This window comes from Crinia signifera, chromosome 4 (genome assembly GCF_055691185.1).
Source record: "Crinia signifera chromosome 4, ASM5569118v1, whole genome shotgun sequence".
Classification (NCBI taxonomy): domain Eukaryota; kingdom Metazoa; phylum Chordata; class Amphibia; order Anura; family Myobatrachidae; genus Crinia; species Crinia signifera.
The window spans coordinates 275,872,330-275,888,127 of NC_139220.1; the positions used below are offsets into that span (position 1 = coordinate 275,872,330).

At 42.1% G+C, this 15,798-nt stretch overlaps 1 protein-coding gene across 6 annotated transcripts in view; it reads left to right on the forward strand.

Annotated features, from left to right (window-relative positions):
• FER1L5 (fer-1 like family member 5) overlaps nt 1-15,798 on the forward strand; it is a 101,972-nt gene that overhangs the window by 37,859 nt on the left and 48,315 nt on the right. For all 6 annotated transcript variants that reach the window (XR_014473569.1, XM_083184602.1, XM_083184606.1 and 3 more), the window contains exons 15-21: nt 4,366-4,434; nt 4,530-4,573; nt 6,020-6,102; nt 6,494-6,597; nt 10,996-11,109; nt 11,828-12,005; nt 13,735-13,859. Coding sequence is in view for 5 of the 6 variants with exons in the window: in XM_083184602.1 (XP_083040728.1) it covers nt 4,366-4,434; nt 4,530-4,573; nt 6,020-6,102; nt 6,494-6,597; nt 10,996-11,109; nt 11,828-12,005; nt 13,735-13,859 (717 nt within the window). In the remaining variant the exon portion in view is untranslated. The remainder of the gene's footprint in view (nt 1-4,365; nt 4,435-4,529; nt 4,574-6,019; nt 6,103-6,493; nt 6,598-10,995; nt 11,110-11,827; nt 12,006-13,734; nt 13,860-15,798) is intronic.

Below are 15,798 nucleotides of genomic sequence, written 5' to 3' on the forward strand. Positions count from 1 at the left end.
AGAACAGTGGTGTAGTAATTCTCCTTTATTAAAGTCTGGATTTATACTGTTCGTCCCTAGTCCCAGTATTCTGGTATACTAGGCAGACTTTGTCTGGAGAGTTTGTGCATATACAAGGGAGTTAAATGTCTACTCCTCAAGTATCCCTAATTAGGGCGTATCCACTGTTACCACACAAATAATATGAATGCTTGTTACCACATAATTTTTAATGATATTGTTTCAACATTGAAGGGTTACAATCTATCAACATTGGATTAAATGGATAAGTATCAAGCATCAAAAAAGTACTGATAAAAGATTTGGTTCATAGTTCATGCCACATAACGTTTTTATTGTTGCCACACATGGATTTGAAATTTCAGAGGTTAACCGCTCAAACTAGTTTTTTAATCAGAGAACATTTTCTCTTTATGTAGTGACCGTCTGTGTGCCACTGCATGAGTTCATGGTTTAACGGTAATTCTCGCGTCTTTCAGTTTTGCCAAAACTGACAATATGAGACCACTCGCTGCTGGTCAGTGTGCGCACACGCCGGCGTCTGAAGGGGAATCGAGGTCAGTGAGAGTGACACTTCGATTCTTAAACCCTTTCAGATCCGTGTGTCGCGTTGCTACACACTGCAGTCAGGGCTGATTACACTCGGTGTCTGCACCTCCGTGCTACATACACCCTGCTTCTCTGAGTACGTGGTCAGGGTCTGACCCCACGTCTCTGGCTAATTGCCTCTCAATGCCTCTGGGTAGCGGATACCATGCGCCCTCTAAACATATACAAAATACATTTCAGTGGGGAAGGGATATTGGGGATTTACACACTCAGAGAGTGTCTGGTCGACGCGCGTGTCGCCTGGACCAGCTTCATCAGGTCCTGATGAAGCTGGTCCAGGCGACACGCGCGTCGACCAGACACTCTCTGAGTGTGTAAATCCCCAATATCCCTTCCCCACTGAAATGTATTTTGTATATGTTTAGAGGGCGCATGGTATCCGCTACCCAGAGGCATTGAGAGGCAATTAGCCAGAGACGTGGGGTCAGACCCTGACCACGTACTCAGAGAAGCAGGGTGTATGTAGCACGGAGGTGCAGACACCGAGTGTAATCAGCCCTGACTGCAGTGTGTAGCAACGCGACACACGGATCTGAAAGGGTTTAAGAATCGAAGTGTCACTCTCACTGACCTCGATTCCCCTTCAGACGCCGGCGTGTGCGCACACTGACCAGCAGCGAGTGGTCTCATATTGTCAGTTTTGGCAAAACTGAAAGACGCGAGAATTACCGTTAAACCATGAACTCATGCAGTGGCACACAGACGGTCACTACATAAAGAGAAAATGTTCTCTGATTAAAAAACTAGTTTGAGCGGTTAACCTCTGAAATTTCAAATCCATGTGTGGCAACAATAAAAACGTTATGTGGCATGAACTATGAACCAAATCTTTTATCAGTACTTTTTTGATGCTTGATACTTATCCATTTAATCCAATGTTGATAGATTGTAACCCTTCAATGTTGAAACAATATCATTAAAAATTATGTGGTAACAAGCATTCATATTATTTGTGTGGTAACAGTGGATACGCCCTAATTAGGGATACTTGAGGAGTAGACATTTAACTCCCTTGTATATGCACAAACTCTCCAGACAAAGTCTGCCTAGTATACCAGAATACTGGGACTAGGGACGAACAGTATAAATCCAGACTTTAATAAAGGAGAATTACTACACCACTGTTCTTTCTACACTTCTCCCGCTCTAATGACTCTAAGAGAGTGGTTGAAAACGTAAAACTGATAATATAAGAAAGAATGTCACACATCCAATTTGTGGTGTAATTTCTTTATAAAAGCAGAGATGTATGTTTTATTACAGTAACTTACGGTAATTAACGCTGACTTAAATAGCGTGTGATTTACACATAACACCACTCGCTGTTATTTCTACTGCCTCACGAGAGCACTTACCCTGAATAGAATGGTCTCACACAGTGGGTATTAAGTGACTCACTGCTAGAGGACTTGTATAAATTATTTATCATAACAGTGATACCATACAGCCCTCTGCAGGTGAGCGGATACATAATATAAGACGCCTTAACCGATCTAGACAGGGGAAGGCATATTGGGGTTCACCATAAGAGGATTATATCCCCTTTTTTAAAAGTTTCCTACTTTTTTCACGTACCTCCTATGGTCAATGTTTTTTTATATGTCGCAGTTCTTTTAAAATGAGATACTATTAAAAGTTACATTTTACAATTGTTTTTCTTCAATATTCCTAGTGCGCCACAAGAAATGACAGTCTTTTCTTTTTTGTATATGTATGCCTAATCTCCTGTCTTAGTGGCAGCACACCCCGGGTGAATAGCAACGTTGCTAATATCAGTGATATAGGGGTCTACATCAGATTTTTCCTGTGCGACTAGTTACCAAATTCCTTTTTTCTGCAAATAGTATCCTATCTGTCCTATCTAGAGTGGCGCCGTGAAAGTCATGAAGTACCCTTTTTTTTTTATTATCACAAGTCTTTTTCCCATATTTTTCTGATTCTTCCATTGTTTCCAATTTTTAAAAATATTTTTTTTCAAAAATGTTTTTTCTTTTTTTTAATTTTTGTTATTATTGATATCGTTCATTCATTCAAAAAAATTTCATGATTTTTTCATTCATTTATTCGTTTTTTTCATATTTTCTCTCATGGTTTATTATGTCATATTCTTATTCAATTTGTGTAACCATCATATTTGCCCATTGAGCAGATTATCATTCTCTGCACTGTCCTCTGATATAAGTATACATGTGGATTGTGTAATATCCTCAGTCCCGGTAATACCCACGTCCAAAAGAATGCATATTCCATCCATACTGCACTTATCCACCTCGTCTTATACGTTTAACAGTGTTCTGACACTGTTCTCTTCTTATACCCATGCGCTAGTATTGCCTCTCTTTCACACGCATATCTGCACAGATGTGACCTCATTTTGTTCTTTAAATTGTCTCCTTGGGACACTTTATATAGCATGTAAAGCACTACTAGAATGTGGGATGTAATGGTGCGCATAATATTATATAAAAAGCCTGATCCCCGCTGCACACAGGCAGAACCCCGGACTGAGCACAGACTGGATGACGCGGTACTATGGAAACCGCTTGCATGTCACCGGGTGGCCGCATGCGTTCCAGATACCGGAAGTCCGGATCTGGTACTGACACCGGGTGTCTCCGCTAATGGGCGTGCGGAAGGGGAGGATCTCTCTATTTGATTTTTTTGGTGCTCTTTTGGGTATATAAACCCAGCACAGGATAGCTAGCCAGTAGGTCTCTGACATCAGCTGCGGATAGACCTCTAAACTGGTGACCCCATTTTTGCCTTATTTGACTTTGCCTTTTTTTGACCTTATCTCTGTTGGAAGTTTCCAACAGATAAAGATCCACCGAGCGGGATCGAAACGTCAAAGGACGCCAAAAAATGTTTTTGGTTTTTATAAAGCATCACTTTTTTCTCACATGTTGTGAATAAATTTACAAAAAGTTTTTTATACATTGGAGAGTGTTCAATTATTCTCTATTCAGAGAATCTGGACTGTATGTTTGGCACACCTAGGTGTGACCTTTGGGCACCCCATAAACGCTGACTCAGGTGTGTGCGAGTGCAGGTACCTACACCTTTATATATATATATATATATATATATATATATATATATATATATTCGGTGCAAATGCCCCGGGTGCCTACAGTGAAATGTAGGTACAATGGAAATAAACTAAGTCACTCCTGGGGTCTTTTGGATGAAAGAAAAGGTGCTTTATATGATAAAAGCAAACATATGCACAAATGTCGACGTTTCAATACACTGAATGGTATTTTCTTCAAGACAGCATATGTAGTATGACTTAATATTTTATATGCCTATGCGCCGCCGAGCGCTTACATGTATTGTATCCCCGCCGCCGTGCGGGGTAAGTCATACTACATATGCTGTCTTGAAGAAAATACCATTCAGTGTATTGAAACGTCGACATTTGTGCATATGTTTGCTTTTATCATATAAAGCACCTTTTCATCCAAAAGACCCCAGGAGTGACTCAGTTTATTTCCATTGTGTATATATATATATATATATATATATATATATATATATATATATATATTTCCATTGTGTATATATATATATATATATATATATATATATATATATATATATATATATATATATATATATATATATTACACTGGACAATGACTTGGTAGCTGCAAATATAACATACCATTTCACATACGACACACAGACAAGACATGACAACATTTCCTTTAATGAGAAGGATGTTTATTTCTAAAAATACTTTATTTTTTACCTCAGCTGAAAACTAACGTGGTCCAGAAGAACAGCAACCCTGTGTGGGATCAGATGCTGGTGTTTCCTGTACAGGTGATTTCTTACCTTGTAATGTCACATGGCATTCCTCACCTCAGCACTAAAGGGTCAGAGCCAGCATCTGATATGTTTTATGTTGTGTGTTGCAGTTTCCTACAATGTGTGAACAAATCCAGCTGACCGTGTACAATTGGTGGGTAAACGTATTGTACTAGTTACATCTTACACTTTGGACCCATTTTAGTGTTAGGAGCAAATAGGCCAAGTATGCAACATGTTGTGATTTAAATCTAAATCTTCCTGCACATCTTGCATCTCCCCCTCCTGCAGTGTAACGTGGTCCCCCAGAGCGTACCCCATCCCAAAAGTAAATCTGTCCAAACGATTCTGATTTTCTCTATTTGCAGCGCAAGATGGTTTTTAAAAAAATACAAAATGTCACCTGTAAACTGGAATTATTTCTAAATGAGGTACTTTACCACAGCAATGTCTACAGCATGCATATATTACATATGTATCCTGTTCTAAAACTGAGATCGGGCCTTAATACTAAGGTACTATTCAGTTTTGGCAGTTTTTTTATCATTATTTTTATTTTATATTTCTTATATTTTTTTGTCTGGTGTATATGTCACCAATGTCAGTCATGTCAATCATAAAGTGGACCACTGGGTTTATACTAATGAAGGGTCTCTAATTGACCAATTGCCTAAATATATTATCAACACCAGGCGGAAACTTGACTAAATAATTTTATGTGTATATCTTTGATGTCAATTTGTTTACAGTGCACAATAGTTTGTCTACTTGAGTAAATGTATTATTCATTTTATCCTCATTTATTTTTATCTATTTTTCTTTAAGGTTTATTTCTTTTTTTATTTTATTTTTAATTATATATTTTTGTCATTTTTCATGTAATAAAGTTTTTTATATATTTGTATATTTAATCGAATCATTATCTATATCCCGAGCGCCTAGTGGTAATCTTTTCTACTATTCAGTTTTTGCAGTTTTTTTATCATTATTTTTATTTTATGTTTGTTATATTTTTGTCTGGTGTATATGTCACCAATGTCAGTCTTGTGTTATCTATGAAGAGAGCAGAGAAGTCCTATTGAGTTTTACTATTCAGTTTATTTAATTATTTACAGTTTATCCCTTGTAACCCCCCTTTCCTTGGTTTTTCCCCTTTTTGCTGTCTGTACACAATGGGCCTGATTCAGATAAACACTCTGAAAATCAGTAAAAGCCATAGGAGGAAGTTGTCTTGAGCAAAATAGGGCCACGAGATCTGCTTCCAAAGAAGCAGGACCTGGCCTCGCCAATCCCAAAAGATGGGGCAACGCGCTCCAGTTTTCAGAACGCTACCCAGATATGACTGCCGCCTGCCAGTCGGACTGTGGCTCATGGGTTACTGGGTGAGAGGATACAAGACCCTTTCTGTACATGCTCAGAATGGGTCCTGTTCACATGCCCATTACAATAGATGTACATAAACCATTGGTTTACATCACCTCCAAATCAGGCCCATTGTTCCCAATTAAAAAAAAAAATAAAGTATAAACAACTGAAATGAATATACAATTCAGTTTTAGGGTGGTCAAGGCTAATACTATATATCATTCTTCCTGTTTAGGGAATCATTGGGTCAGGCAGTTGCACTTGGCAGTACTTCCCTGTGTATCTTCCAGGTGTCATCCACAGGACATGAGGGCAAAAGTGAGTCATCTGAGGCTTTCTTATGAGGTTGAGTCGCTTTTTCTTATTGAACATAGATGTGTATTTCTGCCTGTGCCGCATAGCTGCCTACCTTCCTGCATTCTGCAGGAGACTCCCTCAAATAGCAGCAATCTCCCTCTCTCCCTCATCCCTCATAGCTCTGTGCTAGAGGAAGAATCAAACTGTAAGGTTTGGTGGATATCATTTTAGGTCACCAAGTCACCCTGATTGAGTCCTCCAATTCCATTTTGGAAACAAATGGTGATATTTATCTTTATTTTTGAGGTTATACATTGAGCGCTATGTGTGAAACACCTCCTTTTGTATCTATTACACACAGGAAATGTGCAGGATCATTTTGTTACTTTATTTGCTCCCTTTATCTTCTCAGCAGGAGAAAACAGAGGCTTTCTGCCAACGTTTGGGACAAGTTTTCTGACTCTTTACGGAAGTCCTCTTGAGTTTCTTGGTGCAAAAAATAATCAGGAAGGAATGGTGAGATAGATCACAACATGGCTAAAGAGGGTTTATAGTTGATAGTAATACCACTTTCACATCGCAGTGCCCGGTCGGACCCAAGTCTGACCAGGGTCCGGAACTTTCACATTAAACCCAGGTCGCCCATTGTACATGGAATATGGTCATTAGGTCAACCCTATTAACCCCTTCCCGACATTTGACGTACATTTACGTCATGGTCGGGAAGTACTTCCCGACACATGGCATAAATGTACGTCATGGTTTCTAACTGTCACTGCGTCTATAGACGCAGTGACAGTTAGGTGATGTCTGCTGTCCCTGACAGCAGACATCCCCCCTCGCCGCCCAGGGGGGGCAGGGGTGCCCCCCCCGGTCGGCGATCGCTGTGATTGGCTGTTCAAATCTGAACAGCCATTCACAGCGTTTCCTGTGTTACCGGCGGCTAAGCCGCTCGGTAACACAGGGATCGGTGGTGATCGGTGCTGTCAAGTACAGCACCGATCACCACCGATGTGCAGCCCCCCCCTCGCACCCGCCGGGCACTCACCGCAGCAGCAGCAGCAGCGTCCCCGGCTCCCCCGGCAGCAGGCAGCGCAGCAGCGCTGCCCTCCTCCCCCTCCCCCCCCGCAGCAGCAGCAGCAGCAGCACCAAGCTGCCCAGTAAAAATAAACATATGTAGTGAATAAATATATATATATATATATATATATATATATATATATATATATATATATATATATATATGTGTGTGTGTATATATATGTGTACATATATATACACACATATATATATATATATATATATGTGTGTGTGTGTGTGTGTATATATATGTATATATATATATATATATATATATATATATATATATACATACATACATACACACACATATATATATATATATATATATATATATATATATATATAGAAAGATATTCCCGACATATGACGTATATATACGTCATGGTCGGGAGGTACTTCCCGACCGAAGACGTATATATACGTCATGGTTTTAAACTGTCACCGCGTCTATAGACGCGGTGACAGTTTGGAGATGTCTGCTGTCCCTGACAGCAGACATCCCCCCTCGCGGCGATCGCTGCGATTGGCTGTTCAAATGTGAACAGCCAATTGCAGCGTTTTCTGTGTTACCGGCGGCTAAGCCGCTCGGTAACACAGTGATCGGTGGTGATCGGTGCTGTTAAGTACAGCACCGATCACCACCGATCGCCAGCCCCCCCCATCCCACCCGGCAGCCCCCCCTCCCTCCCACCCTCCCGGCTGCCGCAGCGCCAGCACCCCTCCCAACCCCCCACCAGCCGCAGCGCCAGCCCCCCTCCCAAAGCTGGTGACCAAAATGGGGTCACATGTGGGGGGGTTCCACTGTATTGGTGCTTCGGGGGTCTTGCTAATGCGACATAGCACCCACCTTTCATTCCACCTCCAAAAATCACTCCTTCCCTTCTGAGTCCTGCCATGCACCCAAATGGTATTTTTGGGTCACATATGAGGCATTGCCGTACTCGGGAGAAATTGGGGCACAGATTTTGGGGTGCTTTGTCTCCTTCATTCCTTGCGAAAATGAAAAATTTTGAGCCAGAACTGCATTTTGGTGTAAAAAATTTCATTTTTTTACACAAAAAAGCAGATCTGGCTCAAAATTTTTCATTTTCACAAGGAATGAAGGAGACAAAGCACCCCAAAATCTGTGCCCCAATTTCTCCCGAGTACGGCAATGCCTCACATGTGACCAAAAAATACCAGTTGGGTGCATGGCAGGACTCAGAAGGGAAGGAGTGATTTTTGGATTTTGCAGCACAGATTCTGGTTGAATGACCCCTGAAGCACCTATACAGTGGAACCCCCCCACAAGGGACCCCATTTTGCAAACTACACCCTTCAGGGAATTCATCAGGGGGTATAGTGTACATTTCAAACCCCCAGGGGTTTCACCAATTTTGATACAACTGGGCAGTGAAAATGAAAAATTACATTTTTTTATACAAAAATGCAGTTCTGGCTCAAAATTTTTCATTTTCATAAGGTACGAAGGAGAAAAAGCACCCCAAAATCTGTGCCCCAATTTCTCCCGAGTACGGCAATGCTTCATGTGTGACCAAAAAATGGCAGGACTCAGAAGGGAAGGAGTGATATTTGGATTTTGCAGCTCAGATTCTGGTGGAATTTTGGTGGGTGCTATGTCGCTTTAGCAAGACCCCCGAAGCACCAATACAGTGGAACCCCCCCACAAGTGACCCCATTTTGCAAACTACACCCCTCAGGGAATTCATCTAGGGGTATAGCGTACATTTAAAACCCCCAGGGGTTTCACCAATTGTGGTACAACTGGGCTGTGAAAATGAAAAATTACATTTTTTTACACAAAAATGCAGTTCTGGCTCAAAATTTTTCATTTTCACAAGGAATGAAGGAGACAAAGCACCCCAAAATCTGTGCCCCAATTTCTCCCGAGTACGGCAATGCCTCACATGTGACCAAAAAATACCATTTGGGTGCATGGCAGGACTCAGCAGGGAAGGAGCGATATTTGGATTTTGCAGCACAGATTCTGGTGGAATGAATGGTGGGTGCTATGTCGCATTAGCAAGACCCCCGAAGCACCAATACAGTGGAACCCCCCCACAAGTGACCCCATTTTGCAAACTACACCCCTCAGGGAATTTATCTAGGGGTATAGTGTACATTTCAAACCCCCAGGGGTTTCACCAATTTTGGTACAACTGGGCTGTGCAAATGAAAAATTACATTTTTTACACAAAAATGCAGATCTGGCTCAAAATTTTTCATTTTCACAAGGAATGAAGGAGACAAAGCACCCCAAAATCTGTGCCCCAATTTCTCCCGAGTACGGCAATGCCTCACATGTGACCAAAAAATACCAGTTGGGTGCATGGCAGGACTCAGAAGGGAAGGAGTGATTTTTGGATTTTGCAGCACAGATTCTGGTTGAATGACCCCTGAAGCACCTATACAGTGGAACCCCCCCACAAGTGACCCCATTTGGCAAACTACACCCTTCAGGGAATTCATCAGGGGGTATAGTGTACATTTCAAACCCCCAGGGGTTTCACCAATTTTGATACAACTGAGCTGTGAAAATGAAAAATTAATTTTTTTCATTTTCACAGCCCAGTTGTATCAAAATTGGTGAAACCCCTGGGGGTTTGAAATGTACACTATACCCCTAGATGAATTCCCTGAGGGGTGTAGTTTGCAAAATGGGGTCACTTGTGGGGGGGTTCCTAACTTTTAGCATCTTATGGTGCCTAGAAACCTACATGGTGCCTAAAAAAATAATCTCATAAAAAGGAGGCTCCAAAATCAAGTAGGTGCTCCTTCTATTATGAAGCCTGTGGTTTGGTCACCGTGCACACTAGGGCCACATATAGGATATTTATGAAAACAAAAGAATTGGGGGAATCAATTTTTAGTCACATTTCTCTAGTAAAATCTACTGTATTCGTTAGAAAAATGTATTAAAATTGAAACTCTGCAAAAAAAAAGAAATTTTGAAATTTCACCTACACTTTGTTTTAATTCCTGTGAAACACCTAAAGGGTTAACAAACTTCCAAAATGCTGTTTTGAATACTGTGAGGGGTGCAGTTTTTGAAATGGCATCATTTATGGGGGTGTCTCACATACAAGTCCCTCAAAGTCACATCAGAACTGAACTGGTCCCTAAAAAAATCAGTGTTTGAAATTTTCTTGAAAATTTGAGAATTTGCTATTCATATTGTAAGCCTCCTAGTGTCCCAAAAAATTAAAAGGAAGTTGAAATAATGATGTCAACATAAAGTAGACATATGGTCTATGTTAGTTATTCACTATTTTGAGTGGTAAGATTATTTGTCTCACAAGCAGAAAATTTAACATTTTGCAAATCGCAAAATTTTCCATTTTTTTCCGACATTTTGGTATTTTTCACAAAAAAACACAGACTGTATCGACGAAAATTTACCACTAACTTGAAGTACAATGTGTCACGAGAAAACAATCTCAAAATCACTGTCATAAGTAAAAGCAAAAAAAAGTTATCCCCACTTAAGTGAGACATGTCAGATTTGAAAAAAAGGGCTCTGTCAGGAACGCAAAAACTGGCTCTGTCAGGAAGGGGTTAAGGTCAGCATGCATTGGGTGACCTAAATTGGGTCTACCCAATGACCCTTACCCTTCTACACAGGGTGACCCAGGTTTAACCGTTCTTTTAACCCGTGTCGACCACTCAGCCACCCAGCAATAACCTGGGTTTTAACTGTGGTGTGAAAGGGGTATAAGTAACTGGTATGCTGGATCATATTATGTGGTTACAGTTATGTTAGCTTGGGACCATTGGATACTTGGAAAAAGTGACATTTTTCCTTATAACTGCATTCTTTTGTGGACTCACCAGAGTGAAGGTGTGTCATATTCTGGTCGGCTTCTGCTTCAAGTGCAGACTGTTGTTGAGGATAAACCAATGTTAAAAGTGGAGCCAATCCCTCTGTCAGATGTCTGCAGGGCTGAGGTAAGTAAATACATCTAGCTAATCTCTATGTGTGTGTGTATGTGTATCATCTATATATATATATATATATATATATATATATATATATCTTCAAACTCTGGCACTCACTATACCATAGAAAGATCCCCGTTGCCTTCCGTTAGTGTAGGTAAGGAAGCCTACACACGTGTGGATTGCAGTGTACGGCGGCACTCGGGTTTAAATGAGACACATGACACATGCCACTTTGATGCCAACGTTTCAATGTGCAGAATTCAGAATACTGCCCTGACGAAAATGTGAATTCTGCACATTGAAACGTTGGCATCAAAGTGGCATGTGTCATGTGTCTCATTTAAACCCGAGTGCCGCCGTACACTGCAAGCAGTGTTCTAGGGTTCCAGGATCTGGGAGTGGGTGCCACGGGGTCAGCTTATCACAAAATTTACAATGCATATGAGGAAGACATACTTTTTGCACTTAATGCAGGTGGTCTAGGACACCACCTCCACTCTTTCAGTTGAGGGTCTGGAAAATGTGTATTGGTGGCAGTGTTGGGTTGGGGGAGGGGGGGCACAATAGGTTAAAGTTTTGCCTAGGATTCTGAGAAGCCTTTCATATTATATAAAACGTGTATTCAGCAATTTCAGCAGGGAAAGTCATATATACAACTCAGCCCAATTTGTTTATGTGCGTCTTGTCTCTGTTCTGCTATTCTCACCTTGTGATTCCTTTCCAGTGCCTCACGCACCTTCAGAAGTTTGCCCTTGCAGGCATCCTGTACTCTGCCACCATGCTACCAGAGGGGAAGGAGCCAATCCAGTTTGAGATGAGCATAGGCAACTATGGCAACAAGTTTGACGTGACGGGTAATCCTGTTTCATCCACTACACAGTACAGTCATGCTGTGTTTGATGGTAAGATAACTGTGATGTCTGTATATGCTCTTGAGACACCTATAAAATAAGCAAATTGTTATACTCAAATGCTGATGCAATGCTATATGTTTTGTGAGTACATTGTGAGTACATTTTGCCCATGAACAATAAAACACTGCACTTCACCGTAACATTCTTCAGAACTTTTGGATTGTGGTGATTTATACTGAGACTACACCAAACTCAAAATCAACCTGGCGCAGTAATCCTTTATTTTTTTTTTATTGTTATATTGACAATAAAACAAAAGAACAAAAAAAACCTGAAAATTGGATAAGTAACAGAATAACAATAAATGCACAGAAACCTTAGGAACACTAAACATAGTTTCAGTATATGTAAGAAATGTATTTGTATACAGTGAAGAGAGATATCAATTATACCAGAAATTACTCCCGGAACAGGAGTACCCTAGAGAAGAGAATACCAAACATACGACTAAAGCAGAAGTGTACCATAGTCACACATGTGCAAGTTAAACTGATACCCCTTTTACACCCCTTTATACCCCTTTTACCCCTTTTGTGGGGCCCCTCCAGCAAGCCTGGGCCCGGGTAATTAGTACCTGCTCCCCCCCCCCCCCCCTCTCAGCTGCCCTGCATCTACTCCATGGTTCCAACATAGGACAGACCCTTTTTTCACTGACTTAGGTTATTTCAGAGTCAGCCCCTCACCCGTATGCAGTGTTAGTTGTTCTGCCAGTGCCTGAAGATGACATAATCTCCAATAAACGATTAATCAGTTCTCACTATGCTGTAAATAGCCCCGTTGTATCCTGTTGTATTCCCTGATCACTGGCCCCAGGCTGTTTTTCAGGAGACCATTTTACACTGAGGCATGATCAGGGTTACTGCAGTGGTGAAAAAGGCCACGCTCCTGCTTGTGTCCCTCAAAGCTGTAAGAACATTGTTCGAGCAGATAGGAAATCACAAACTGAAAGAGGCTGCAATCCACTATATCAGCGGTTCTTAAACTGTGGGTCCTGACCCCAAAGTGGGTCCCGACCTTCTCAGCATGGGGTCACGACTCCATGTTGCTGACCATCAGGCTGATGACTTTTCTAATCTCAGTCAGTGATTCAAGGAGTCTGAAAAGTCTGTTGAATTGTCTGTGATTTCAGACTCCTCCCATCATTTTGTTGCCTCCACAGTGCTGCCATGTATGTGCCGTCTGCTGACTACACATGCGATGTGATGACCTTCTGCAGTTACCTGCTGGGGTCCTGACATTATTTTTATTGTCTGATGGGGTCCCAGAGCAAAATAGTTTGAGGACCCCTGCACTATATGTACCCTACACAATACGAACAAATACAGAGAGTTGCACAACAGTTCTGCGAAACTGCAACATTACAATTGTCTTCCAATAGCCAGTGTTTGCAAAATATGACTGTTCCTATGATTTAGGGCCCCAGCGTATTAAAGCTGGGGACCGATGGTGCGGCTCTGCGCATGCGTGTATATGCGGGGCTGCTGTATGAATGCCTTTGGCAACTATCACAATCACCGAGGCGTTCATACAGGTAGAAGAGGGAGGGGGGCGAACAGGGGGCGCCTGCAGCGTTTTATGGGTGTCCCCATGAAAACGCTGGGCGTTCCCCTGGGAATGCAGGCAGGCCAATGCCTGCCAGGGGGTGGGCGGCAAATATACTTGCGGGCATTCTGCAAATAAACTACCATTATTTGAAGTCTTTGTTGTGTATTTTTAGGTAATCACTACTACTTTTTGCCATGGCATGACGCTAAGCCTGTGTTGGTAGTCAACAGCGAGTGGGAAGATGTCACACATCGGATGCAAGCTTTCAACGTCCTTCAAGCTGTGCACCAGAATCTGGTGAGACCATAAATTGGTCCGGTACTTGTGTATTTTGGCGGCGCCCGATTTCAGCATCGTTCGATGAACGTATCGCATCGCATGCCATGTACCCAATGGCATACGATGCAATGCGACGCGATTTTGACCCCCTATACGATGAAAAATCGTATAAGCACCCTAATGGGTGCTTACAATGTTAAATGCACCCCCACGCCACCCCCCCACTATAAACGTGAACCCGAAGCGTGGCGAGCGCAGCGGTACGCGTCCTACGACCTTTTCATACCCCCACTATCCACGTCGGCGTGGAGTTGAGAATAGATTAGTGTGGCGAGCGCAGCAAGCCACCGTGCCCGAAGCGCGGCGAGCGGACGCAGATACCTTCACAGGTAAATGCGTCCCTTCGCGGGCTTCACAGGTATCCGCGTCCCCTCGCAGGGCTCGCTGCGCTCGCCACGCTTCGGGCGCGGTGGCTCGCTGCGCTCACCACACTAATCTATTCTCAACTCCACGCCGACGTGGATAGTGGGGGTATGAAAAGGTCGTAGGACGCGTACCGCCGCCGGTTCACGTTTATAGTGGGGGGGTGCCGTGGGGGTGCATTTAACATTGTAAGCACCCATTAGGGTGCTTAACATTGTATAAGCACCCATTAGGGTGCTTATACAATGTTTAATCGCATCGCATACCATCGTATGGCATTGTATGCCATGTACAATGGCATACAATTTGAAAATTGTATGCCATCATACACTAACCAACAAAATCGCGTCGCATCGCATACCATCGCATGCGTAATGGTATACGATGCGATGGGCGCCGCCAAAATACACAAGTACCATTGGTCCTTAGCTGAAGTTATGCTATTGTGACTTTATTATAAGGTGGACTGTAGTAGTAACCCTATAGCTGTTGGCAGGAGAGGTGAAGTGTAGGCATTGCAATTGAACAGATAATGTGGAGTATGGTTGATGGAAAGGTGGGTATGATTATTGTAGATGTTAGTATAGATGTGTATATTATAATGCCTAGTCTAGGCTTCAGAAATATACCAGAAATGTAAAAGGAATGGGACCAATGACCAAAGGGCATTGGTGGTGAAAGCAGGAAGGAACTGTTGGCTGGATTTGTGCTGTATCAAAGTAAGTAATTGCTAATGAAAGGATTTATAATTAGACGCTTATCTAAAGTGTATTTTGCAGTTTACAGTAAAAATATAACTCTGATCCTTAGGGGTATGTTTACAATACTAAGAATCAGCTAATTTTCCACAGTACTGGCCGCAGTATTTAAAAGTGCAAAACATATCTGGCTTTCCATTTGATATTACTGCACTTAGTAATTATACACATTAGTGTTCAATGGGCCTGGATCATATTTGTAAGTAACACAAAAAAAAAATTACAACTGGGCACTATATTGCACTGCAGGTGGGGCAGATGTAATGTGCACAGAGATTTTAATTTGGGAAGTTTCTTTTTTTTCTGTGCAGGGTAAGTACAGTACTGGCTGCTTTTGCATGTAGCCCACAAATACTGTCTGCTTTATTTTTGCACTGCAATTTAGATTTCAGTTTGAACACGCCACACCCAACTCTAAATCTGCATGTTATCTCTGCCCCACCTGCAGTGGAACATGATTTAATGGTGTGTACACATGGCAGGATATGCCGTGAGATGCGAGTCCCGATACAATCAGATCGTATCGGGACTCGCATTACACGGCATGCATGCAGAGGGACAATTTAGACTATATAGTGCAGATCTGCACTATATAATCTTGGCTGCCCTCTCTATTTTACTGCCGATTTTCACTCACACGGGAGCGTGCATCGGCAGCGCATCGGGCTCGCAAGCTCTAAAAAAGCATGCGATCTGCATGTGATATGGCTTCCGATGTTCACTATATCGGCAACATCGGAAGCCATATCTGCCCGTGGGTACACACCATAACCCAG